Source organism: Callospermophilus lateralis, chromosome 2, assembly GCF_048772815.1.
Source record: "Callospermophilus lateralis isolate mCalLat2 chromosome 2, mCalLat2.hap1, whole genome shotgun sequence".
In the NCBI taxonomy this organism is placed as follows: Eukaryota; Metazoa; Chordata; class Mammalia; order Rodentia; family Sciuridae; genus Callospermophilus; species Callospermophilus lateralis.
Genome location: NC_135306.1, coordinates 19,185,295 through 19,211,851, shown reverse-complemented (window position 1 = coordinate 19,211,851; position 26,557 = coordinate 19,185,295). Strand labels below are relative to the sequence as shown.

The following is a 26,557-nucleotide window of genomic DNA, read 5'->3' as shown; positions in this document are numbered from 1 at the left end:
AGGTTTTCAAGTTCAGCTCCCTGCCTCCAGGCACTCTGCTTCTGGGCTGGCTGAACTTGCAGCCAGTAGTCCTGTGGTCTGAGGGTCCCCCCAACAATCTGACAGCATCTGCTGAAATTAAAAATGTGTGGAAACCCACCTGTAGAAATGCAGGCTGTGGCGGGCCTGCAACAATGTGACCATGAGCATCCAGCACATTCAGTCAGCAGGAGAGAGAACCACCCAATATGTCCACAAAGAGGAAGGGGCCAGGAAAGACCCTTCTACACGGCATGGAAGTTTATGAACCCCTTCAAAAGAAAGCAAAGTGGAGATGAATACCCAGCCAGGAACTCTGTTGAATGGAAGAGCAGGATCCCCAGTAAAATAGAGTCTGCTGTAAAGACATGTACTTACTTGTGGGCTCTAAGGAAAAATACTCAAGGTTAGTGCTCTACGCAGGGGAGGGGGCACTTAATTTTTCATTGCAGACTCTTTTGCAATTTTGAGTGATGATGGAGGGGGTGGTGGCTGACATAGTAGGTAGCCCTTGTGAATACCAGCAGAACAAGGTGACTGGTTGTTTCGAACACCTCACAGAGGTTATCTCATTAAATCTTCACACAACCCTATGACATCGTTATAATTAATGATTTTTAGGAAAACAAGAGGCGGGAGGGTTACATTATTTACGAAGATGATATAAGTGGAGAGGCCTGGATTGGAGCTCAGGCAGCCTGATCCCCAAACTCCTAATTTTTCATTAAAAACAGGTCCCTGATAACTTCTGGTCCCTTAAACTGCCTCATCCACGGGACCCTGTGACTTGTGTCATAGGGGAGTGGACCTCCCAGGTCCGCCGCTGCTTTACCGGGGAAACAGGTCCCCGCGCGGGGTGCACGGCAGAGCCCCAGGTCCCTACGCCGCGGTGGGCGTGGGCGTGGGCGCGGGCGCGGAGGCCCTTGGCGTCCCTGGGTAGCCGGGCTGATGAAACGCGCCTCCCAGCTGGGCTCCGCGGCCGGGCACGCGTTCCCTCCAGGCCCGCGGCGGCGGCTCCTCCCGGTGGGGTGACGGGCGGGCGACGGGCGGGGGGCGGGGGCCGGGGGCGGGCCCGGGAGGGCGGTGCCGCGCGCTGGGGGGGGCGGGCGCGGGCCGGTGGCGTCGGGAGGCTGCGGCGCGGAGGGGCGCGGCGCCCCCGACCTTCCGCGTCTCCGGGCGGCGGCGGCGGCGGCGGTGAGTGTGCGCGCGCCCGTGCGCCCGCGGTCCCGGGTTGGTGCCGGGCGGCGCCGGCGTCTCGGCCTGCGCTCGCGCACGGGACCGGGCTGGCTCGGCGATTCCGAGATGCAGCGCGCTCCTGGGGCCCTTCCCCGGGTCGGCCCGGAACCCGCGGACTAGGGCGGGGGTGTTTTTTGGGGTGAAAAAGACCCCCGCCCACCGCCAGGCAGCAGACCTGGACGAGATGGAAGGGCAGAGACCAGGGCAAGGCACCGCTGCCCAGGCCACGGCCACCACGTTCTGTGGGACCTCCTGGGCCTGGAGGAGCCGGGGTTTCAGTTCTAGCTCCGTCCCCGACTGGCGCCTTGATCCTGAATGGCTCACTTTCTTTTTCGAGTCTTAATTTCCGCATCTGTAAAATGGGGAGCTTTGTCTCATTTACTCCAGGCTTGTCCACCCCAAAACTTCTGGGGCGGGCCCTCCTGTGAGCTCTTGTAGGATTTCCAGTTCCACAAACAGACCTGACCCGAGGGAGGAAAACGGGGTCCCTTCTCTTTCCCTGTGAGGAATCTCAGGCCAGCACATCGCTCTTAGGGAGGCCTGGCGGTGTCAACAGAGCTGGGGACCTCTGGGCGTCCAGCTGGTGCGCGGGGGCGGCCTAGGTGAGTGGAAGCTCTGGTTAGCCACAGAATCCCCAGAGGGAGCCCAGAGGCCAGGACTCTGGAACTAGTGGCAGGAGTCCCAAAGCTCTGCTCCCTCCCTCAGTGCGCCTCCATCCTGGTGTCTGACTCTCCCACTGTCACCTGGGACTGGGCTGAGTGGGAGGGGGCCCTCATACAGGGCTCTGGGTGACAGTTTAGTTTCTGCCCCTGGGGTCTTGCCAGCTCCCCTCCTGTCCTTTGCCGCCTCTGGATCTGGATACCTAAGGTGCTGGGTGTGGGGGGCAGGAGCAGCCCTACCCTCCCCTGATGGGCAGGTCCTGCTCACTAGCTTCTCTCCCCCTCACCTTTGCCAAGCCAAGGAGCCCCCTTCTCTTCCAGAAAGCCTGGAGAACGCTTCCCACCTCAAAGCTCCCTCCTGTTCCCTACTTGTCTGGTAATTTTCTTTCTTAGTTTGTCCTTCCCTCAGATAGTGATCCTCAGCAGAGAGGACTGGACAGGGACTTCAGATTTTTATCTCTGGTCTCATGCTCAGGGCCTGGCCCTAGAAGGTTCTTAGGGCTCTATTCCTTCAGCAACTGCTGCTTCCCAGTGCTATTCAGAGTGATTTATGCCTGTGAAAGCTAAACCTCATAACAGTTTAAAGTCACCACCATTATCTCCCCTGACACATGAGGATACCAAGGCAGAGAGAAGTCCAGTAACTTGCTCAAGGTCAGACAGGTGGGAAGTAGTAGGACTGGGCAGGTTACTTTTAGCCATCAGAGAACAGCTTCAGGTGAATGAATGAAGCCTGCTGATTGGGACTCTGAAGGTAGACCAACTAGGGTGCTGTGATTCCCCGCCAACACCCCCCTCCCCCCAACCCCGGAAAGACAGTGCCTCATTGTGGGATTTTACAACTAATGGAACCTCCTGTGCAGTCTGAAAGGAGACCTCAGATTTCAGCAACTCCAGCTCCTGTGTGGTTCCTCCTTGATACTAGGTTGCCAGGCTTTTCTGAGACTCCAGAACAGTTCCTTGGACTTACAGGCTCCCAGCTGCAGTGTCCCTGGGTTTTGTCTGGAGCCTGGGTGGATGGGGTATCTCTGCCTCGTGGGCCTAGTCGGTGATCAAGTTAAGCAGAGAAGGGCTTCATTGGTTGTGGGTTCATCTATTTTTGTTGCTTTCATGCCTCTTGGGGTACAGGGTAAGAGGAAGGAAGTGAGGCAGGATGAGACTGGCTGGTAAATGCTTGTCAGATTTGTGAGTGTTGCTGTAGCCCAGGACTCAGGTTAGGTAATGAGGGGAGACCCTGCTCTCCTAGCAGAGAGCTTTCCATCTGAGTGGAATTTGTTTCTAGATCAGGCCTGGGAAATGCAGTCTCTCCTGACCCACTCATTTTTTAAAAAATATATTTTTAAGTTGTATGTGGACACGATACCTTTATTTACGTTTACGTGGTGCTGAGGATGGAGCCTGCTGCCTCACGCACTAGGCAAACGCTCTACCACTGAGCGCAAACCCCAGCCCTGACCCCTCATTTTAAAGGCAGTTTCAGGAAGAGACAGTCAGACCAGGGTCCAAAGGTGCAAAGGCCTGGAAACTGTGGCCTTGGACTCTAGAGCTGGATAGCGGGAGCTCTTCTCTGATTTCTTGGCTGTTAGATACCCAACTTTATACAGATCACTTCACACATGTGACCTCAGTTTTGTTGCCTGTGAAGCAGGAGAAACGTGTTGAGGAAAGGGGCCTCATGGTGGGTGGACCACTGGAGGTCATTTGGCATCTGCTGTTACATCCCATAGCAGCTTAGTGAGGTAGGCCCCGCACCCCCATTTTACAGGTGACAGCAGCAGCGCTCAGGCTGGGTGCCTTGGCAGCGAATGTCACAGCGTGTGAATGACTGCTCAGGGATTTGAGTTTAGGCTTTTTGGCTCCAAGGTCTTCAGTCTTTTCCTCACATTTTGTTGCTTTGTGGCATTTGAGTGTGGCACAGGAGGTTGAATTGTTAGTTAAAAGCGCATCTTTTATATATTCTTGGTTGGAAGAAGGGGCTCCCAAATGACTTTCCGCAGCTTAACGTTAGGACTAACTTCAAGTGCATGTAACCTCCACAGTCACTCCAGGCGCCCTACTTAGGAAAGTCCCCAAATTTGGCTTAACGTTCTGCTGTCAACATTTTGCAACCCTTCACCATTTCTGAACCAGGGACCCTGCGTTTTCGTTTTGTACAGGGCCTCACAAATTGCATAGCTGTTTCTGTTAAAAAGTACTGAGAGAAGCAGAAGGTGGTGAGCACAGGAGGATCAGGCTCTTCCCCTGACACAGTGGCAGTGTGTCCTGGGTCCAGCTTGGAATCAAGCAGGTGTGTATTGACTGGGAACTTTGTGTCTTCCCCAATATCGCCAACCATGGTAGCAAAAAGGAGATTCTAGTTGTTGGGCACCCTGGTGCACCTATAATCCCAGCAACTCGGGAGGCTGAGGCAGGAGGATCACAGTTTGAGGCTAGATTCGGCAGCTTGGCAAGACCCTGTCTCAAAATAAAATTCAACAAAGGGCTGGGGATGTGGCTTACCAGTAGAGCTCACCTGAATTCCATTTCCAGTATCACTCCTATACAAAGACAACTTTAGTGGACTTTTTCATCAAGACATTTAGCAGGGCTGCTGTGCCATCCCATGGGATTCTGGCATAGTTTTCCTTGGCAAGGGGCAATTCTCAGGTTCCGGCTGGACACATAACAGAGGTGAACAGTGCAGGTTGCAGTCATAGCAGACGACATGCAGATTCAGGTTTTTACCAAGGAAACATCCACCAGTGGGTCCCTGTGTTTTGCCTATGAAGGTGGCCAAGGATGATACCCGCTATCCTCTCAGTGACCTGACCCTGGAGGCCTTAGAAGCCTTTCCAAGATGGGTTGTAGCCAGGAAGGCACATTGATCACTACACTATCTTTTTTTTTCCTATTTCTAGATGACTATTTTATAGACAGCATTTGCATGTTTGCTTTGGCTGCCTGGAAGCTCAACACTAAATTCTTGACTTTGGAACAGCAACTGTGTTAAATCTCAAAATAGCAATAGAAAAGGTTTTTTTTTTTTTTGGTGGCGGGTACTGGGAATTGAACTCAGGGGCACTGGACCACTGAGCTACATCCCCTGCCTTATTTGGTATTTTATTAGAGACAGAGTCTCACTGAGTTGCTTTTGCCAGCTGAGGCTGCTTTGAACTTGCAATCCTCCTGCCTCAGCCTTCTGAGCTGCTGGGATCACAGGTGTGCACCACTGCTCCAGCTTTTTGGGTTTTTTTGGTAGAGCTGATATTCATGGGATAGGTTCTTTGTTCCGATGCTGCTGTGTGTCTTTCATGCGAATCACCCATTGAGTCTTTGCAGCTACCCTGCAGGGAAGGTTCTGTGATTGGAAGAGCTGAAGCTCTGAGGTTGAACTTGCCCAAGGTGGAGTGGTGAGCCCGCCATTTACCCAGTGAGCCTGGCTCTGGAGTCCATGTTCTTGAACACAAACCTCCACCGCCTCTGACAGGGAACCTAGGTATTTTTACCTACTCAATTTGAATTTCCCATCACCTCATTTTTCCCCCTGGCAGAGCTGGCCATGGAACCCAGGGCCTCATGCATGCTGGGCCAGCACTTTACCACTGACCACGCCCCCGCCCCTGCCCTGTGGGTCTTGGCCATGTCTGTGGGAAGCTGGGGGAGATCCTCGGTGTAAACAAGGCTCCTGTGACAGATGTGCCTGCCTCGTGCCTGGTTACCTGGGCTTGCTCAGTGAGGGTAACTGAGTGGGCCTGGTCAGCTCTGGAGTAAGAGCTGGAGAAGGCCCCTGACCAGAAGGGAAGTTCTCAGCCAAGGCCTGGCCTGGGAGGGGCATGTTTTAGTTCCTCATCTTCCCTCCAAGAAGTTTCTTCGGCATCATCAGGAAGACTAGAGTCAGCATAAAGACTCTCATGGCCTTGGTAACTTTGGCCTCCCAGAGCTCCAAGAAGCGTGGGCCACCCGGGCCCAGGCCTGAGGTTCCTTCTTGTGCTCTTTTCTGAAGGTGAGTGAAGCCTAGTCGGCTGCTCCAGGATGAGCCGCAGCTCCAGGAAGGGGAAGTAGAAGCCCAGCTGGCTCTGGCCATGGCCTGTGAACCGCAGATGGACCCCCGCGGGGCTGCTGGCCCATTGCCCACCTCCTCCCCTGGCTGGAGCGCCCTGCAGCAGGGAAGCCCTCCTGGGTGGGGGCAAGGTAAGGACCCTTCATTCTCTCCTCAGAACTGGACTCACCTAGCATTCTAGGTTAAAGGCAGGGATGGGGCACAGAGCATTCTTTAGATAAGGGTGGGTGACCTTGGAGTACATTTCCAGGCTGCCTTCTAAGAAGGTTTTATTTTATTTTTTAGTACTGAGGATTGAACCTAGGGGTCCTTTGCAACTGAGCTACATCCCCAGTCCTTTTTTTTTTTTTTTTTTTTTATGCTAGGAATGGAACCCAGGGCCTTGTGCATGCAAGGCAAGCACTCTGCCAGCTAAGCTATATCCCCAGCCCACCCCAGTCCTTTTTAATTTTTAATTTTAATTTTGAGATAGGGCCTCATAAAGTTTCTGAGGTTGGCCTTGAACTTGTGATCCTCCGGTCTCAGACTTCCTGAGTTGCAGGGATTATAGGTGTGCACCACGTCCTTCTGCCATTTCTTCTGCCATTTCTGCCCAGATCACTCCATCACCATCTCCTGTCATCATCCTCTGCTTTTCAACTGTCTTCTCTTTCCTGTCCCTCTGGTCTCTCCCTGGCAGCCAGAGAGATCTTTTTCAAATGCATATGCAGCTGGGTCACTTTCTACTTCAGGGTTTCCCATTTGGCTTGGCATGAAAACTTGTCATTTGCCAGTTTTGCAAGGTCTGTCTTAATGACTGTTGCTGCCCTTGTTCTTTGTTCTTTGTTCTTTGCCATGCTGTTCTGCCTCAGGGCCTTTGTACATCCTGTTTCTTCTGCCTCTTTACTTTGTCCCTGCCTACTTTCCATTGCTTAGTTTCCATTCACCCTTCAGAGCTCAGTGCAAATATCTGTCCTATGAGGAATCTTCCTGATGACTTTGCCCCAGTCAATACCCTCTGATATGTTCTTCTGATGTATTTTCCTCCCTATTGTACTTACTGCAGTCTGTAGATAATTATCTGAGTAATGAACATGGCACATCTAGCCTCCCCTCTGGAATGTAAGCTCCAGGAGGGCAGGGCCTCTGTGTGTCTGTGGTTCCAGCCCACGGCTTGGCCCATTGTGGATCTTCAGTAAACACTTTGGTTGAATAAAAGGTGGAACGAGTGGCTGGGATAGGCAAGGGGGAGTAGCGCTCCATTTTGTGTGAGGGCCACAGAGTGTGGCTGGTTCCTTAGCGGGTCTGAAACCTGGCTGCTTAAAACAAGGGTTTCTTCTATTACCCCAGTCGTTAGGGAAGCAGTTCCTAGGCATGCACCTACAGCCACGGAATGGAGTGGAATGGGGTAGCTTTCCTTCAGGACATTAAAAACGCTGCTCCGCTGAGCCTGGGCAAGCCAGTTCTTGCTCCTTTGTGGGAAGAGGGCTCTTCCCTGTGCGCATGCACACACGTGAATACACATGCATCCTTTCCCTTTTGGTAGCTTTTCTTAGCCTAAGGGTAAAAACAAGTATTTCTAAGTGGAGGACTTGGTGTGCTTGTTTTAAGGAACAGATGAGCAATACTATTGCCAGGAATCCGGGGACTCTTGATTTGGAAGGCAAACAGACACCATGAAACTTCTTTGCATTGCTCCTGCACACACATGCTGTGCAGAGGACCAGGCCCGGGAGGGCCTCAGGGTCCTGCGTGGAGTCCACAGGGCCATGTGTGCGGGCAGGGGTGGGTCAGTCGCCTGCCGTGCTGGGTCTCCTGCACTCCTCCCCTTCTTCTTTCCACTCCTGTTTTCCCTGTTAACACCAAGCAAGTTCCTCTTTTCAGAGGTTTGGTTTCCTTTTCTGTGTTAATGGCGCCCACCCTTTGGGGTGCTTAGAGGAGTCAGTGAAATCCTGAGAAGCCTCCACCTAGTACCTGGTACATAGTAGGGGCTCAATATCCAGACCTGTTGTTATTATCTGCCTTTATTTTGTTTCTGTCTACTCTTCCTAATTTGCATACTCTTTGATTTAATCTTATAATTCTATTTATTTATTTATTTATTTTTATAGTGCTGGGGCTTGAACCCAGGGATGCTCTACCACCAAACTACATCCCCAGCCCTTTTCACTTTTAATTTTGGGTCAGGATTTCGCTAAGTTGCCTAGGCTGGCCTCAAACCTGTAATCCTCCAGTCTCAGCTTCCTGAGTTGCTGGGATCATAGGCATGTGCCACCCCATGTGGCTCTGAATGTGTGCCTTTAACGTATAAGTGAGTGGCAGATATGCTTGGGGTGCTGTGCTTTGCATGTCCCCTCCAAAACTACGTTGAAATGAGTTGCACCATAACAGTATGAGGAGGGGGCACCTTTAAGAGGCGATTAGGTCAGGGTAGGCTCTGCCCTCATGAGTGAGCGGTGTTAAGAAAAACAATTGAGAGGAGGAGGGTTTATCCAGGGTCACAGTGGTGGAGATGTCAGCCTGTGGCCACTGGATCCGCGGCTTTGGGCCTGGGGAAGCAGAACATCATGATGGGGAGGGCACGGTGGGTTAGATCTGCAGAGAGAGGGAGGGGGAGGCTGGGGCTGGGGCTGGGAGGAGAAGTGGTCTCCAAGGGCACCCCTAGACCCCGCTCCCTTCATTGAGGGCCCTCCTCATACAGGTCCCCCACCTCCAGTAGATGATTTGGCTCTGAATCCGTCAGTGGGTCAGTTCACTGTTGAGACCAGAGCCGTGTGATCCGGTCGCTTCTGAAGAGCCTTGTTCCTGCCCGTTGCTTCATTGGAGGCCAGGCCTTCCACAGGAACATGCCCTCCTGACCTAACTGAGCATGTCACCATCAGGCAGTGAGTTATCGTCTTGAGAGTGGGTTTCCTGGGTTCCCAATAAACAGGGTGCATGCAGGCCAGTTTTCCTGTCTGTCCCTTGCTCACTTGCCCTGCTTCAGGTGCTCTTCAGATGCCTTGATCTGGGACTTCCTGGCCTCCAGAACTGTGTGTGGGCCACGTGAGCCTCTATTATGTAGAATTTGCCCAGTTTGTGGTATTCTGTTAGAGCAGCAGAAAATAGACTGAGACAGGAGAGGTCACCAAGAAGCCAGTGCGTTCATTTTCTACTGCTCCTGTTACAAAGTGGCCACTAACATGGAGGCTCCAAAACCACAAATGTATTATCTTGTGGTTCTGAGGTCAGAATCTGACCCTGGGCTCGCTGAGCTCGCAGCGGGTACCGGCAGGACTCCGCTCCTTCCTGGAGGCTCTCGGGAGAATGTTTCCCTTCCCAGCTCCTAGAGGCTGTCTGCATTCCTTAACTCTTGGCCCTCTTCCTCCGACCCCAAGCCAATGACTGTCCTTCCTTCCTTCTTCCCTTGTCACATCTGCCCCTGCTTCTGCCTGCCTATCCCACTTTTGAGGGTCTTTGTGATCATGATGGCCACTTGAGTGTCCTGTGTGTGCTCTCTGTGTAAGGTCTGTGACCTTAATGCCATCTGCAGTCTTAATTTTTGCCATGAAGGCAGCACATTCACAGGTTTAGGGAGTTAGGGAGGGGACGTCCTCTGGGCCCTTGTTCTCCATGTCGTAGCTGGTTGTCGCTAACTGGGAGGCAGCTAGGAATTCAGGAGACATTCACCGAGCTTCCTTTGCAGTGCCGGAATCAGCGTCTGCTAATCCTCTCGATGTCCCCTCAGTGTTGGTTGTTCAGCCATTGTTTAAGTGGCCCTGGTGATGGGACTCACCTTTCCGTTTGGGGGGTTAGGTCTTCCTTGCCTGGTCTCACGTAGTATCCCAGTGGCTTCCTTGCTCTGGCCTCGGTTCTGTCTCCCTGGGGCTTCCCAGTCAAGTCCAGTCCTTAGGGATTTGAGGACAGCCATGTCCTTCCTTGTCATGAGAAGGTTCTCACGGCCAGTGGGGTCATGCCTTCGTTTCTGGCCCCCTCCGAGGTGGCTCTGGTGCAGCCAGATGAGGCTTCTTTCTGCTCTTTTGTCAGAGCTCCACAACGGCCAGGTCCTCACCGTCCTCCGGGTTGACAATACCTGTGCACCCATGGCCTTCGATCTGGGAACCGCAGAGGAGCAACTGCAGACCTGGGGCATTCAGGCAAGTGCTATGTTCACCAAGCCCCCACTGCTGTCCCTTCCATCCATCTGTCTACCCAGCATCCACCCATCTGTCCTCTCACTCAGTTATTCCCCAATATTTATGAACGTCCCCTGCCTGCTGTGGTGGGTGACGAAAGGAAGGTGTGTGGGAACCGGCCTGTCTTCTCGATGGACTCACTTCCTGAAGGTGTGTGTGGGGGTGTCCCTTCTGTGCCAGGTGCCTAGCTGGCTCAGCAGTGTAGAGGCGAGCAGGACCCCAAGCTCACCCTGCTCCCAGAGCCCACTGGGGAAATGGACAAGGGTTGGAGGGGTCAGGACTGTAGGAGTCAGGACTGTGGGACGCTGCAAAGCATTGAAGACGTGCCCAGGGAGATTGGTGAGCCTGCCCGCGTGGGTGGTTGGGAGAGCCTCCGAGGAGCAGACCTTGATGTGGGGCCTCGAGGACAAGAGGGAGTACACTGGGTGGGCAGGAGGAGGGCCTTGCAGGAGAGGGGGCTGTTCTTGCTGGCAAAGGAAAGTTTGTGTGAACTCACCTCCCAGTGCAGGGAACGCAGGCTCGGGCTTCCCAGACCCCCTCTTCTGCACTCAGACCCAGCTCTGCTGCCTGCTGCCTCTGTGAATTTGGATAGGTAGCTTAACCTCTCTGAGTCTGTTTCATCTGCAGATTAAGACAATATCAAATCCCAGCGGCTTGGGAGGCTGAGGCAGGAAGATCGCAAATTCAAAGCCAGCCTTAGCAACCTAGTGAGGCCCTAAACAACTTAGGGAGACCCTGTCTCAAAATTAAAAAAAAAAAAAAAGATTATCAGTTATCAATACCTATCGTATTGGTGTTTAGTTAGGAGTAAGTGAAGTCATGTCTGAGGAACATTTGCACTGTCTCTGACACATCGATAAATCGAAGCTCTTGCCGTTGGTGGGAAGTGCCAGGGGGTGGTTTTCCCTTCCCAAACCCCAGCAGGATGAGGGTTTCCTGTGAAGGCCAGGTTGGTCAGGCACAGATGGGGAGCACACACTGCTCATTTACCCGGAAGATTTCAGAATTTATTTCTTTGAAGCTGAATTGCATTTTTGTTTAGAACAACATTGGGTCACCATCAGATGAAGACTTGACGAATCGAGCTAATGTCATGTTGGCACCAGCTGGCTTCATCATTCTGCATTTCCTTTCCACCTTTGTACAGATTTTTTTTTTTTAAATTGGGAATTGAACTCAGAGGCATTGTACCACCGAGCATGTCCCCAGCCCTTTTAATTTTTTATTTTGAGACACAGTGTTATTAAGTTGCTTAGGGCCCCACTAAGTTGCTGAGGCTGGCCTGGAACTTTAGATGCTCCTGCCTCAGCCTCCTGAGTAGCTGGGTTCACAGGTGTGCACCACTGCACCTAGCAGAAGAGCATCTTTCTCAAATAGTCATCTTCGGGTTCAGTTTTCTTATTGGTGTACAGTTTATATATTGTTGTACCATGTTCCTAAATGTAATTTTTAATTGGTAAATTCTTTTTACTTGGTCTACTTTCATAGGGCATTCTGCAGACACTTTTGTTTGGGCAGGGAGAGCATGTGGGACTCTGGGCTGTGCTAGTGGATGCGGATATTGCAGTATTGACAGTAGCACCTGTGTATCTGGTGGTCACCATGAGCCTGGCACTGTGCCAAGCACAGTTTGTGTCTGATCTAATTTAATAAGAACCCAACCCTACAAGGTGGGCTTCCTGCATTTTGTAGAGGGGGAAACTGAGGCTCAGAGAAAGGGGTAACTTGCTCTAGTTCACAGAGCACAAGAGTGGCAGGGCGTTGGGCCAGGGCTGCCTGACTCCCAAGGCCTGTGCCTTGACTGTCAGCCCATGCTGTGCCTGCCCCAAGGTACTGAGTCTCAGGCTGTGGGGACAGACCCCTTGAGATTCTTCTGGCTCTCAAGCTGTTCACCTTCTCAGGATGGCTGTTTCTCCCTGAGCCTGTACCTGTGATTTCCACCCAGGACTCATTCTGCCCCCTGGGGCGGCCTAACCCGCCCCCACCTCCACCACCATCATGGGAACAGGCTGGCGGGATGGGGTGGAGTAGCGCTGTGGTTGACTGATCTCTTTCCCTTGGGTGGCCGAACAGGTCCCTGCTGACCAGTACAGGAGCTTGGCGGAGAGTGCCCTCTTGGAGCCCCAAGTGAGAAGATACATCATCTACAATTCGAGGCCCATGCGGCTGGCCTTTGCCGTGGTAAGGAGCGAGATGGGCACACACTGACCCAGCCCTGGCCCTCTCCCACTGCCAAATGCAGTGTTGTATCCTGCAGCAGATAAGGGACTTGGCAGCTGGTGACCCAGTTAATTGCCTGGGGAAGAGCGGTAGCACATGGTCCTGGATTTGGCACTGGAAGAGAACTGTGGGAGAGAGTTGTAACCAAGTCCCTGCATACAGGGTGGGAACTGGGGTTTCCTATGGGCAGAATCTGGACTGGGAATCTGCAGACCACCAGGCTCTGAACTCAGTGTCTGATCTTGGCTAAGTCTTTTCTCTTCTTTGGGACTTGGTTTCCTCTTCTGCTCACAGAGAGGTCCATTCCAGCCCTAGTCATATACACATGTATGTATATGTGCATGCGCACATGTGTGTATGTGTACATGTGAACACTACATCTGCATACGCATACATCTACACTCACAAACACATACATACGTTTGAACACAAGCTGTCTGGCTTTTGCATCTGTGGTCTTAACCACCACGACTTGCTTCTTTGGTGAATCCTTGGTCAGATAGCATGGCTGACTCTCACCTCCCTCTTCTGGGGAGAAGGGGAAGGAATGAGAATCAGCATTTATTAATTCTCTAGTCAGTGCTGGGCTGTGACCTTTGTTACCCTGTTAACTCCTGCAGCAAACCCCCAAAGTAGCTGTTATTATCATCACTTTACGGATGAGCAAACTGAGGTTCAGAGACGAAAGGCTGAATGGCCAGTTAAGGATCACTGTGGGTTTCAGACTCAACCTTATCTTTCTCCAAAGACTTCTTCTTTTTCTGTTTTATTTAAAATCAGGATAAAGAGGGCTTGGGAGCAGCTGAAAGCCCTGCGGTCCGCTTTTGCTTATCAACAGGGAATACACGTCCGTTCCCATAGACCCAGAGTCTGCCTTGGTCTCTTCCAGCCCCGTGAGCTGTTTGAACCCAGGAGGGTGTCGGGAGCCTATGCTGATGGATGTCCCTGGGAGTGGAGCTGCTTCGTTTGAGGACGGGGGTTCCTGACTGTTGTCTCCCCTGGCTTCCCGCAGGTGTTTTACGTGGTGATCTGGGCCAACATCTATTCAACCAGCCAGATGTTTGCCTTGGGCAGCCACTGGGCGGGCGTGCTGCTCGTGACCCTGGCCGCAGTCAGCCTGACCCTGACTCTCATGCTGGTCTTCGAGAGGCAGCAAAGGAAGGTGAGATGTCCAGAGGCCCCTGCCATGCTCCCTCCAGAGGGCTGGGTGGGCCTGAGAGTCCCAAGCCAGCCTTTCCTCTTGCCTGCTTTTAAAGAATCCCTCCTGCCATGAAAATTCACTCTGGCCCACATGCACCAGGGTTGAAAGAAATCAGATCACAATCAGGACGAAGTGCTCTTTTTCTTTCTTTTATTTAATCAACTTAAAAAGAGAAAAGGTTTATTTTGGCTCATAGTTTGGGAAGTTCCAACCCGTGATTGGCTGGCCCTGCTGCTTTGGGGCCTGTGGTGAGGCCTCATGTCCCAGGAGCAGCACATGGGGAGGGGAGCAAAGCTGCTTGCCTCATGCCAGAGAGCTGGAGAGCTTTGTTTTTCTCATCTAATCCCTGTGGGTTTTTTTTTTTTTTTTTTTTTTTTTCCTGGAAGCAAGCTGTTTTAAAGAGCTTGGGAAGAGGGTGCTGAGTCAGTTGAGCTGACTGAGCTGCTCACTCACCTTTCCCTGGGTGCGCATGAGAGCCCTGTGAGAAAGCTCAGGAGGGTTACTGAGCCCACCTCCCTGCAGCACTGGGTGCCTGAGCTTGAGGGTGGTCAGACTCTAGATAACTTCTCCTGGATTCCACTATAAGTGGCAGAGCCAGGGTTCAAATCCTGAACCCTCTGAAGGTTTTGATCACCTTTGAAGAGGAGGTCAACCCCTCCCATCGTAAGGGACGGCTCATGAATTGCAGTTTCTTTGAATGTGTGTCTCTTGTTATGGGTTGAGTGCTCTTGGTGTACAGTAAGTCCTCCGTTCAGTGCTTTACAGTCCTCTGGGTGGACTCTGTTTACAGGTGGGGAAGCCGAAGCTCAGGAAGGCTCAGCCAGCAACCCACAGCCGTGTTGCTAGTAAATGGCCGAGTTGGAGTTCAAGGCAGGAATGCTCAGATTCTGAGCCATGTTCTTAGTGCGAACTCAGTGAGGGAACTGGAGCCACTGTAACAAAATGCTGTAAACTTATAACAATGTTATGAATTAACTTACGCTTCTGTGATCATCAGCCCAGGCCTCAAAGGGCCAGAATCGGGTGTGGCAGGCTGTGTTCCCTCCAGAGGCTTTAGGGAAGAATCTGTCCACTGATCTTTCCCAGCTCCTCTAGGGCTCCTGCATTCCTAGGCCCATCCCTTCCTCCTCTTTCAAAGCCACACCTCCTCTGGCTCTGATTCTCCTCCCTCTCATTCCCTTTGAAGGACCCTTGTGATTATGTCTCGCCCCCTGGCTAATCCAAGATAATCTCAGCATTTGAAGGTCAGCTGAGCAGCAGCACAGTCCATCCTGCACTCAAGTCCCCTTTGCCACCTAACAGTAGTCACAGATTGGCCCAACAGCAGGGTGCTGACCAAGAACATGACTTGGAGTCTGAGCATCCTGGACTGGGATTCCAGCTTGGCCACAGATCAGCAGCATGACGTAGGGCTGCTCCCAGAGCCTTTCTGAGCCTCAGCTTCCCCACATGTAAACTGCAGTAGCCTCCACCCAAAAGATGGACAGGATTGGGGAATGAGACTCAGATGTCCCTGGGGGACCATCGTTCTGCCCAGCACACCAATGCTGTCTCACGGTGACAGGGAAGGTTCTCAGCAGGCTCGAGGCTCCTACTCAGAAGCGGAGGGCAGGATGTGGGGAAATGTCATTAGGACATGTCTCCTGTGTTCACTGGGACAAATAGGAATTTTATGGCTGAATCATTCTGAAAGGATCTTTGTTGGGCTTTATCACCAGGCTGACAAGATAATACTGTCCTCGGGCTGTGCTGAAACTTTCCCCCAATAGCCCTTGTGTTTGGCTGGTAAGAAATGAATGGAGCAAGCTGCTCCTGAAGCAGGAAGCTTCTTTGGGGAGAGGAAAAAGCAAAGTGGTGTGCTTGAGCAGAGGCAGGAGAATGGCTGGCACCCGGCTGCCTGGAGGCTGCAGATGCAAGCCATGTGGTCAGGGGATGCCTGCGTGGGCGCCCCACCCCACCTCTCCCCTCCTTTCATTCAGCTGGCAGCTGTGATGCCCCTGTGAGTTCCAGGTCATGTGCTAGGCACAGGTCACAGACATGAGCAAGGCCCAGCCTCTCACAGGCAGCACAAAGGCCCAGGGGCACCAAGGGAGTGTTCCTGGGCCATCTGCTCATTCTGGAAACTCCTAACAGTGAGCCCTGTGTCCTGAGCACCCGCTGTGTGCCCCGTGCTTAGGGCCTGAAGTATGAGCCCAGAACACCTCTGCCATTTGTTAGCCCTCAGCTTGGAGCAAGTTACCATTTTACCTGCAGGGCTTCACGTTTCCTCACCTCTAATGTGCGGCAAAATAACTGTGGGACTTTTGTGCAAATGGAATAATTTAATTCATGGAAAGTGCTTACGGTAGTACTTGGAATACTGTAAATGCTACTCAGGTATTAACGATCATTACTGTTGATCTTGTCTGCTGGTGGGGAACCTGGAGCCCAGTGAGCTGAAGTGACGAGTCTGTGGCCACACAGCTCTCCTTAGGTCCTCCTCTGGGTCTCAGTTCAAGGGCTTCTAACCTGTGGGGCTTCTTGGTCCTGAGGACCATACAGATCCCCACTCCCGGGCTCCTGGCCGGTGTTGCTGTTGGTGCCCCACCCACATCCCTTGCACCCACAGGACCCTCAGGATTCATACCCACTGCCTCATTTTCTTCACTTGGCCTTGCTGCTCTTCCTTGAGAGCAGAAGGTTCGGGAGGGCAGGCGAGACTGTGCCCAGCACCCCTGTAGAGTACTGCTCGTTGCTAAGCAGGTTCCTGAGAACCTGTCTGTGGCCAGTGCCACGTGGGTAATACCGCATGCTAAAGTGGGTTTCGTCATCACGAAGCTGTCGCTAGCGTCGCTAGCTGACTGCAGCCCATTACCCCCAGAGTTCCACCTGGACCAGCTCCTTTCCTCCCTCTTGTTACCTGGTATAGGAAGGGCTGGCCTGAGGGGGACAAGGCCCAGGCCCCAGCCGAGTCTTCAGAGGCAGGCCTTTTACAGATGCGTGCTTTCCTGAGAGCAGGTGCGCAGGCCATCCGCGCCCACCCCCCAGTGCTGTTGCCCATGCACCCCAGCCTGGGTTAAGAGCTTCATCCACCATCTCAGTGAAACCTCGCTGCGTTCCTGGGAGGCAGGGACAGTGGAAATGTGATGTTTTGAATCCAGTTTCATTGTCAATGACATTGTTTACTCTTTATTCTGCAACTGAAGACAGCAGGGCCCAGGGAAGCGACATCACTCACAGGGCCAGACCCCTGGAGGTAGAAGAGGCAGGCTTTGCCCTGGGCTGCCTGATACTCTTGAATTTACTGTCCCAACAGTGGCCCCATTTTCAGGGGAGGAGGTGCAAGTCCTGAGGGTGAGGGCTGCTGTGTGGTGTCCAGGGTGGGACAGTGTGGCCATGGCCCAGGAGCTCCCTGGCAGCACAGAGGTCAACCATGGGCCTGGCATCTGTCTTACAGGCTAACACTAATACAGACCTGAGGCTCACAGCTGCCAATAGAGCCCTGCTGAGACACCGAGTGCTGCTGGGGGTGACGGACACCGTGGAAGGGTGCCAGAGTGTGATCCAGGTACTGTGGCTTGGAGTGGCCTCTCCCTGGTGGCCCACTTTTGATCTGGGCTCCTGAGGACAGTTGGCCTTCTATCCCAGCATGTGCAGCAGGTCCAGGAGCCTGCAGGTGAGATGATGTCACAGGCTCTTCCTTCCTCCCTGCTCCGGACAGCTTCTTGGTGCTGAGCCCCTTGTGGGCACTGAAGAATACCAGAGGCCTGCAAGGTGTCCAGCCAGCAACAGCTCACAGGCTTGTGAGGATGGCAGGCATGTGGTCACATGGTCACAATGCCTTGCTGGTCCTGGGGCAAAGAAAGGCCCTGGCAAGGCTGAGATGCAAGGCAGACAGGGCACTTTGAGGGACCATGAGGAGCCACCAGGGAGGACAGAGCTGGGAGAGATGAGGCTGGAGGGGCAGGTCAGGTGCTGAAGGCCTTGTCCACCTGGCTCAAGTCATTTTCTATATCCTAGAGACAGAGGGGAGGCCTTAAGGTGACAAGAACAAAGTCTCACAGTGGGTTGGGACACAACTGGGGCTGGCGGTCATGATCCTGGCTGGACTCTGCCCAGTGGGGTTGCCACATCTCCTTGGCATCTTGCATTGGAAGAGCCTAGAGGAGTCTGGGGGGTGGGCATGCACAGGGCCTGGGGAGAATCCTTATGCACAGGCCTTGTCTATCCCACAGGAGTTTATTGAGAGCCTACTATGTGCCTGACATGTTCTAGCTGCTGAAACAGCAGCAGAGAACTACATAGATCTCTGCCTGTGGAGTTGAGCACATGAGCCCAACGTCAGGGGGTGAACCAGGTACATCGCCAGAGTGTGGCCTTGTGGACAGGGAGCTTCTGCTGGTCCCTTTAGCCTCGCTGAGCTCTGGCTCTGCTTTATCAGTTGGCACGGGAGTGTGTGGGGGGTGGTGACGTGGCATGTCAGATGGTGGTGGGCTGGAGGCCGGGTGCATGGACTCTCCTTTTCAGGCAACTGTGTCTTGTCATTTTCAAAATAGCATTGGGGGATGAGGGGACCCAGTGTCAAAATGGCCAGGGTGTGCAGGGGTGTTGTGATGGGTCAGGAGAGAGGGTAGAGAGGAAACAGGAGTGGCCATGAGGGGACAGTAGTTGACACAGGAGGATGGAGGCTGCCGCCTACTTTGGTACCTGTTTGGAAATCTTTAGCGAAAAAAGTTTTGACAAAATTCCTGTCTTTGGATGAGACAGTGGGAGACCAGCTGGCAGTGGGTGGTATGCTCGGCTCTCGTGGGGCAGACACCGGGTGGAGGGCCGTGGCCAGTGCGTGGAGGTGGAGGTGAGGGGCACCCCTCGTTTTTTAGAACTTACTTGGATTGTGATTATGACAAGGTGTTATATAATGTGTGGCCCTGGAAGATTCAGCCTGTGAGTGTGGCCTGGCCTCCTGGGGACTGCTGAGGTCGAGGTGGAAGGTGAGGTGAAGGTGAGGTGGAGGCTTACCCTGCTCCCTCCCCCAGAGCACTCAAGGTGATGACCTTGGATCTGGGCATGAGCAATGGAGGTGTCGTCTGTAAAGGGTTCCACTCATTTGTCCATCTGGGTTCTAGGCAGAAATGCGCCTGACTACAGAGGATGAGGGTGGTGGCCCCAGAAGAACAGTGATGGCCAGGAGGGTTTATTCATTTATTTTTTGATTTTTAATATTTTGGTACTGGGGGTTGAGCCCAGGGGTATTTACCACTGAGCCACACCCCAGCCCTTTTTGTTTTTCACTTTGATTTAGTGTCTTGTTAAGTTGCTGAGGGCCTTGCTAAGTTCCTGAGGCTGGCCTCCAACTTGAAGTCCATCTGCCTCAGCCTCCCAGGTTGCTGGGATGATAGGCGTGCACATGCCCTGCTCTAGGAAGGATTAGCTTCTCTCTGGGAGAAGCTTCTCTCTGGTGACCTGTGGGGGATGAAGCCACTGCCATTTGGTATAGGACTGGACATTTTCCAACTCTGAACGCAAAGTCGTTTTTTTTCTGCCGGCTGTACAGAGGAGACGTGGTCATGGTGGAGGGATGGGGAGAGCGGAACAAACTGGGTGTTCCTCGGAAGGGTGGTCCTTGGTAAGGAGCAGCGGGTGGACCCCGGGCTGGGAGTGGGAGGCTGCTGGCGGGCAAGCCACGGGGCCTGGCTCTTCCCTGCACAGCTCTGGTTTGTCTACTTCGACCTGGAGGACTGCATGCAGTTTTTGTCTGACCACGTTCAGGAGATGAAGACTAACCAAGAGGTAAGCTCTCGTAACCATACAACACCAGCAAAATAAACCAGGAGACCAGACTGTGTAGACCGCATTGCCTTAACACTGGAAAAATATCCAAGAAAAAGTACCTTAGAAAGAAGAAGCCCTGCATGAAATTCATGAAATTGATGGTTGCTTTTCTGCTTTCCAATTTTTTTGGTGGGGTGGGTACTGGGGATTGAACCCAGGGGCGCTTACCACTGAGCTACATCCATCCTCAGTCCTTTTATTTTTTATTTTGAGACAAGGTAGTTTAGGGTCTTACTACATTGCTGAGCTGGCCTCAAACTTGCAATCCTCCTACTTCAGCCTCCACGTCACTGGGATTACAGGTGTGTGTGTATCACCAAGCTTGGCTGAATATGTATTTCTTTATACTCAGAGTCATATTAATGATCAACTCTGGTGGATCCAAAGGTAAAATGGGTTTAGGTGACTCTCACTTCTTCAAAGTGCTTTCTACCATTTATTCAGAAAATGGGGAGATCTTACTGATTCTGCAGAGGAGGAATCAGGCTCTGAGACGGCAGCCTGTCTGTGGCCATGGTCTTACTGTAGCTGGTGGGGGATTGAGCCTCCCGGGCTCTGAGCCCTGGGTTCCTTGCCACTTTGAGGAGCAAATGAGAGCTTGGAAGGCGAGCCCTTTATCAGGCCATTAAGAGCTGGGCTCTTATGGGGAAGGAGGGCCCTCACCATGTGACTCAGTTCCAGATACTTCTGAGGCCAGCATCGAGTCCATAGTTAGCTCATCCTCCACTGGGTCTGCAGCTCAGGCAGCCTGCCACCTCCCGGCTCCCACCCAATTTAGGAAGCACCCACACTCCTCTCTGTTTCCTTTGCAGTCCTTGCTGAGAAGCAGACTGAGCCAGTTATATGTTGTCCTGGAGACGGGGATGAGCCCCGCGATGGCGGAGGGCCCCGAGAGCTCGGAGGAGGCTCCTCTCCTGCCCAGCAGTCCTCGTCCTCAGGAGAGACCGCTCCTGCAGAGGGAGCTCCACCAGCTCGTTCCCGAGGCTGAGCCAGAGGTAACAGGCACTGAGACTGGGGGCCAGGTGGCCGCGTAGGTGCGGATTCCGCGGGGCTCCTCTGGGTTGGTAGACACCATCCAAACCTTGAAGACTGAATCTTTGAACTTTCTTTTTGCCTACTCAACACTTTAAAAAATAATTTATAGAAATTGTTTTGTACTGATTAGGATTTTTGGTTGTGTTTTTCAGTGTCTTGGATTTTTTTTTCCCTGTATTGAGGATTGAGTCCAGAGGTGCTTTACCTCTGAGATCTACTTCCCCAGTCCTTTTAATTTGATTTTAAAAAAAAAAATTATTGTTTAGTTGTAGTTGAACACAATATCTTTATTTTTATTTATTTTTATATGGTGCTGAGGATCAAACCCAGGGCCTTGCACATGCTAGGCAATCGCTGAGCCACAACCCCAGTCCTTAATTCGATTTTTAAACAGGGTTTTGCTAAGTTTCCCAAGCTGCTCTGGAGCTTTCGATCCTCCTGCCTTAGTCTCCCAAACTGCTGGGATCCCAGGCGTGCTCTGCTATACTCAGCTTGAATATTGTATGGTAGTTTCATGTTGACAGATTATAGCTTACTTTGTCAAAACTGATCTTTAAAACATGTTTATCAATCAATTGATCAATCATCTACCCATCTGTCCTACCATCCCTCCATCTCTCTACTTAAACTGCCATGGGATATTTGGATTTGATATGAGTCTTTGAATTCTGTTGCGGTCTAGTTCCCACAGCCCCCCAGTTCTGTGGGTCCTGCTACCCAAGCTGCCTCTTGGGTCAGGCTAAACCAGGAGCACAGACCCACTGTCAGGGAGACAAGCAGCAAGGAGTGACCTTGGGGGGACATTTGGAACTTTAGGAGATCACTTTCATTTAATTTCAGCCCTAATCTTTAGGACTTCAAGATTCAAACCAGCCCCGACTCCCCTCTTTTGCCCTGGTGGGAGTTGGAGGCCTGCCAGTAGGACTACTTCAAAGAGAAAATGATGACTGTATGAATCTTTTCACTTGGATCCTATTTTTTTTTTTTAAGAGCAGAAAAGATTCATAAGGTCACATACTTTATTGTGGCATGTGTGTTTGGGCTTAGGTGTAATAGCCCATTAAACCTGGGTCTTTTAAATGATGTTTTCAAATCCATAGAAGTAAAATTTCCTGTCCTGAATATCAAGTGTGTATGTGTGCATAGTTTTAAAGGAGCTGCTCTTGTAATTTAGCTAGGGAAAACGCAGCCACTCTGTGAGCCCAGAGTCTGTAAAAGACAGATAGTTAAAGTGACCTTTTCCATTTTTACAGTTTTTTGTCCTGCATAAAATGCTTTAGCACACTCTCTATGGTAGGGGTTACTTTCCCTTCTTTGATGGGCAAAGTAGGTTCTGTGAGGTCGGCTGACTCACCCAAGGTCATGGAGCAAGGGAGAATGTAGCTTAGCCAATTTTCTTGCTACAGTTCTTAGCTTCTTATGTTATTGATTCTAGACCAAATTGGTGAGAAAACCAATCCAAGTGAGTGATAGACTATTTGACATTTTCAATATTTTCAAGCACAAAGAACAAGTCAAACAAAAAGCTCTCCTCTGAACTGGGTGGTTTCTGAGTTTTGTGTGTGATAATGGTGATGCTATTGATGTTGCTTATCAGGCCCTGGCTAAATGCTTTCCATCTGTCGGCTCCTGCACTCAGGTGGTAGGTGCGACGGTTCTCCCTGTTACTCAGGAAGACTTGGGCTCAGCAGGCGGGGCCACCGCTCAGGGTCAGCTAGAGGGGAGGGCCTGCCTTCCCCGTGGCCTTCTTGATTGGCATGGCTGCCTTCATTCCTGACTATAGGCACAAGTTGCCTGGATGGAACCCGCAGCGTATTTCATTACATTTGGAGTGGACAGTGGTCTTGTGAAAGACCTTAGATGTGCTCTAGGAATAAGCACGTTTCCCTCGAATCTCACCTGCTAGACTAGTGGGTGTGTTGACAGCATGCATTAATTCCAATTTTTAAAATTCTTTGAAATTCTTCAATTCTTCAAAGTACATTTTAATTGTTTTCATTTTGGTAAAGTATAGATAGTATGAAGTGCACCGTCTTAATCATTTTGAGTATACAGCTCAGTGGCTTTGATTATGTTCACGGTGTTAGCACCACCACCTCCAGAGCACCCTCGGCCCCCCATGCTGAAGCTCCGCACCCAGAACGCTTGCCCCCTCCTCTCCCCGCAGCCCGTGGGGCCGCCCTTCTGCTTTTTCTTGCTGTGAATTGACTGCTCCAGGTGCCTTATGTAGTAGAGACAGCATTTGGACATCAGCGGACCGTGTTTGTCCTTTTGGGTTAAGTCCAATTTTTATAAGCAACCTTTTAATACATTAGGAGTACTTGTATAAAGAGACCTACCAGGTGCACTGTGTGAATTGGAGACTCCTGCTCCAATGGGAAATTTCCCCAAGTCCTCATTTTCCTCTTCTTAGTGATCACCTTGACCTCACTTTTACAGACTCATGGATATTCCAAATGGGAAGAGGGTGTGAAGGGGGTTGGTAATTTCCCTAGTGCTTTGAGGTTATGTGTCCATTATTATTATTATTAATCATTATTATTATTGCAGAGGATTGACCCCAGGGCCTCATGCATGCTAAGCCCATGTTCTACCACCAAGCCCCAGTCCCTGTGCGTTTTATCGTTCATACACATTAATTTCCCCCTTGGAGATGAGGAGCCCAGCTGCACCAGTCCCTAGCCAGGGAGCCTGTGAGCTGGGTTCTAGGCCGGACTTGTGTCTTTGAGAGCCTCAGGTGCCAGCCCCACCACTTCTCTCCCAGAGAGCATCACTCCTGGGCTGGGGGCCAGAGGCTCCCGCTCCCTCCCTCAGGTGTGTCCCTGTGGCCTCACTCTGCTTCTCTGCCTCTTCCAGGAAATGGCCCGACAGCTGCTGGCAGTGTTTGGTGGCTACTACATCCGACTCTTGGTGACCTCCCTGCTGCCCCAGGGACTGGGGACACGGCACACAGACTCTCCCAGGATCCCGTGCCCCTGCCAGCTCATAGAAGCCCAGGTCCTGGGCACAGGGTGTTGTCCATTCCTGGCCAGGTGACCTAGGGAAAAGATCTTCATCTGCTGTCAGGACTGAGAAGTGGAGGAGACCTCAACAGCCCAGGATGGCCAGGGGCAAGCCTCTGGTGAGGAGAGAAGCACGGGGGCCGCACCAGACGGGGTCAGTCACACGGATGCCAGGCTTGTGCCAGTGTCCCGTGCCTCACCGGCGTCCCTTGCTGACCCCTGGCGGGGCTGAAGCCGGTGGTTGTGAGCTGGTTCTGCCCCTGCTGTTCTCTGTGCGGCCTGGAAGTGTGGCCGTGGCTGAAGGGCCACCCTCATTCCTTTCACCACCCAAAGAGCCCAGGAGATGTGAAGAGGATCCGTCGGGGAAAGCCTTGTGTCCAGAGCTTGGTCTCATGGTGCTCCTCTCCCCAGCCCCTTTGTGTCAGGTGGGGAAACCGAGGCTCAGGGTGGGCACTGCTCTTTGCCTCTGACCTCTGAAGTTGTGAGACTGTCTCTCTCCTCCCTGAAGAAGAGAAGCAGCTTCTCCGACTTTCCTCCATTCCTAGATTTTTCTCCCCATGTTGTCTCCACCACAGTGGCCCCTGGTTTGTGGTCTGCTAGCCTCAGGGCTCAGGACAGAAGCCGGAGACAAGGGGCAGATGACCCTCCAGCAGGAATGCTGGGAAGGGATGGGTCCTTGTGGCGGCAGGACTGGTGTCACCTGCCCGCCATCGTGATTCACACTGCAGACACAGCACAGCTGTGTTTTCTGACACTAATGTTGAAATGTGATCAGTCACTTGTGAAATTCTGTGAAGAGTTCCGAGACCTCCGACTGTCCTGCTCCCCCAAATGCAAGTCCCCAGGCCCTGGCCTAGCATGGAAGGCTCCCAGCCCCCAAGACTCAGCTTTTATAAGTTGAAATTCCTTTCTGAACGGGCGTACCCATTCCTTTCTGTCTCGTGGACTCGTATTCATGCTTTAAACCCCACCTTCCCGATTCCTCCTTCAGGGAGATTAGCAACAAGCCCCGTTGCTGTCTTCCTTAAATTCTTGACACAGTTGCTGCTTGGGTTGAAGTTTTATGTTGCTGATCTGGTTTTTCTGTGCACATGCCTGTTTTTTCTAGCTAGATTGTAAACTTCTCAGGGTCCCAGATGGCACCTTATACTTTTTTTGTGCATGACTTACACCTGCTAAAGAGAAAAGAAAAAAAAAAAAAGAAAACACAAAACCCTGTGGATTGATTTCTTCGCCAATTCCATACCAGATTCCTCAAATCTCTCTCCAGATTGCTGGGGGTTGAGTACTGGGTCATGATGGATCTGCTTTCTGGTCTTGGTCTTCCACTTCTAGGTGTTTAACTTTTGGCAAATTGCTTTCTTTGACTGGTCCTCAGTTTACCCCTCTGTACGGTGGGTGGATTGGGTGATTGTTCAGGGCTCTCTCAGGATCAAAGCTTGTTCTGTCTGATTTGGCTTCATCTACAGGCCAAGAGGTCCTGCGCCCTTCTTGGCTTTGAAGTGCGGGTTCTGTATTCTGGTGCCCCTCCTCCCTGTCAGGAGGCCTGGATTCTTGTCTCCCATCTGCTGCTTCCTAGCTGTGTGACTTTGGCTAAGCCACTTACCCTCTCTTGAGTGTGATTCTACTCCTTCATCAAGTGGATCTGGTGAACCTGAAGTCAAATAATCCAGGTCGCTTGCCACCTGGGAGACAAACCTGTTAGTTTTTTTCTGTTCTGGAGAAGAGGGGTCAGGTAGGTGGATAGACCCGCCCCGGGAATGGCTGTGTTAAGTGTCTGTGTTTAGCCGTGTCCCAGGGCAGCTTTGTTCAGTGAAGCTGTTTACAAAGGTGATCACTGTCTTTCTGATCTAGTGCCACTGTGGATGTGATCAATAGAAGCCTGTACTTATTATCCCATCATAAAACCCACGAAGTATAACAACAGAATAAAAACGGGTTTGCTAAATGACAAGACAGCAGTGTCTCAACTTCAGGGTCTGTATCAGGTGGCCTTCCACCTCTCCTCTCTTTAGGGTTCTTGGTGGTCTCACCTGGTGGGTGGGGCATGCCCAGGTGTACATTTCTCCATCAGAGACACCTGACCCCTCTTGGTTTCCTCATTTATAAACCCCTGTGATCTCTGTGTCACTGGCTCCTCCGGGTTGCTTTGAAGATCAACTAACCTGCTAAGAGGGTGCCCCGTCTCCGAGCTCCGTCAGGGGCCTGGTGATGCCGGAAGGTGTGACATCGTGATGTGATAGAGAAGCCTCTCACGGCTTGCATTCCAGTGTCCCTACACTTAGGAACAGCGTCCTTCCTTTGGCGAGGTCATCTCGCTCCTCATCAGTAGGAGAGGAATAGGTCTGCCTGGCAGGTTGTCGTGAGGGTCCATGGTGAAAGATGTTAGCGCTTGCAACCTTGAGTTACCAGCTGGTGGACTCAATAAGCTGTTGCTATTTTTAAAACTCTCACTGTCTTGTATACAGTAGGTGCCTGTTTATATTTTTGTTGCTGTCTGCATCAGACTTAATTACTCCAGCACCCTGGTGTCTTTTTATGTGAATAAAGATCCTTGTCAGATTTATGGAACTAAGCCCTGGAAGATGGTGCACAGGAGGGGTTCAGAAGCACGCTAGTGACTTGGGGCCAGATACCCTCTCTGCAGGCCCCACACCCCGATCTCCTCAGCTCTTTGAGAGAGGTGTGTTAACAAGGGGAGTGGGTGGAGGTGCTACAGTGCAGACCGTGAGGCCTGGTCCCTGCTGTGTCCATAGTAAACGCTCAGCCAAAGGCGACTGACCTACTATGGATTTATTTGTTTTGTGGATGGAACCCAGGGCCTCAAGCATGTCAAGCACTTGCTCTGCCACTGAGCAATGCCTCAGCCTCCGTGGGGGCCTTTCCTTATTGGCTGATGGATCTTTCTTGTGTATGTAGCACAAACTTTTAATTATGTTTCTCAAATCTATATCCTTTTTTTTTTTTTTCCTTTTGGTGGTACTGGGGATCGAACCCAGGGCCTCCTGGTTCCTAGGCAAATACTCTACCTCTGTGCCACACCCCAACCCCTCAACTCTGCCTCCTTACTGATTTTGGTTTGTTGTATCAATGATCCAGAGAGGGGAAATCTTCAATTATGGTAGAATTTTTTTGTTTGTTTTTCCTTTTATTTCTAACAAGTTGTTTTTAAACCATGTATT

The 26,557-nt window shown here is 51.8% G+C and overlaps 1 protein-coding gene across 6 annotated transcripts; it reads left to right on the top strand.

Annotated features, from left to right (window-relative positions):
* Positions 1–1,132: 1,132 nt before the first annotated feature.
* Tmem268 (transmembrane protein 268) lies at positions 1,133–25,549 on the top strand. Of its 6 annotated transcripts, none has more exons than XM_076845623.1 (12): positions 1,389–1,856; positions 2,235–2,289; positions 4,070–4,200; positions 5,243–5,388; positions 5,896–6,083; positions 9,958–10,067; positions 12,180–12,287; positions 13,339–13,488; positions 16,964–17,074; positions 19,216–19,296; positions 20,151–20,333; positions 23,230–25,549. In XM_076845623.1, the coding sequence occupies exons 5-12, from the start codon at positions 5,975–5,977 to the stop codon at positions 23,407–23,409; spliced, it is 1,032 nt and encodes a 343-aa protein (XP_076701738.1). In that variant the 5' UTR covers positions 1,389–1,856; positions 2,235–2,289; positions 4,070–4,200; positions 5,243–5,388; positions 5,896–5,974; the 3' UTR covers positions 23,410–25,549. The 6 variants fall into 6 exon arrangements, with proteins under 6 accessions (XP_076701736.1, XP_076701739.1, XP_076701738.1 ...); XM_076845622.1 differs by having other exon boundaries at positions 5,232–5,388; XM_076845620.1 differs by lacking the exon at positions 5,243–5,388.
* Positions 25,550–26,557: the final 1,008 nt, after the last annotated feature.

Excerpts from the sequence above, each read along its gene's own strand:
- Tmem268 (XM_076845621.1), top strand. The coding sequence starts at position 5,975 with ATGGCCTGTGAACCGCAGATGGACCCCCGCGGGGCTGCTGGCCCATTG. Across the intron at positions 10,068-12,179 it reads TGCAGACCTGGGGCATTCAG|GTCCCTGCTGACCAGTACAG; the intron begins GCAAGTGCTATG and ends GTGGCCGAACAG. Across the intron at positions 12,288-13,338 it reads TGCGGCTGGCCTTTGCCGTG|GTGTTTTACGTGGTGATCTG; the intron begins GTAAGGAGCGAG and ends GGCTTCCCGCAG.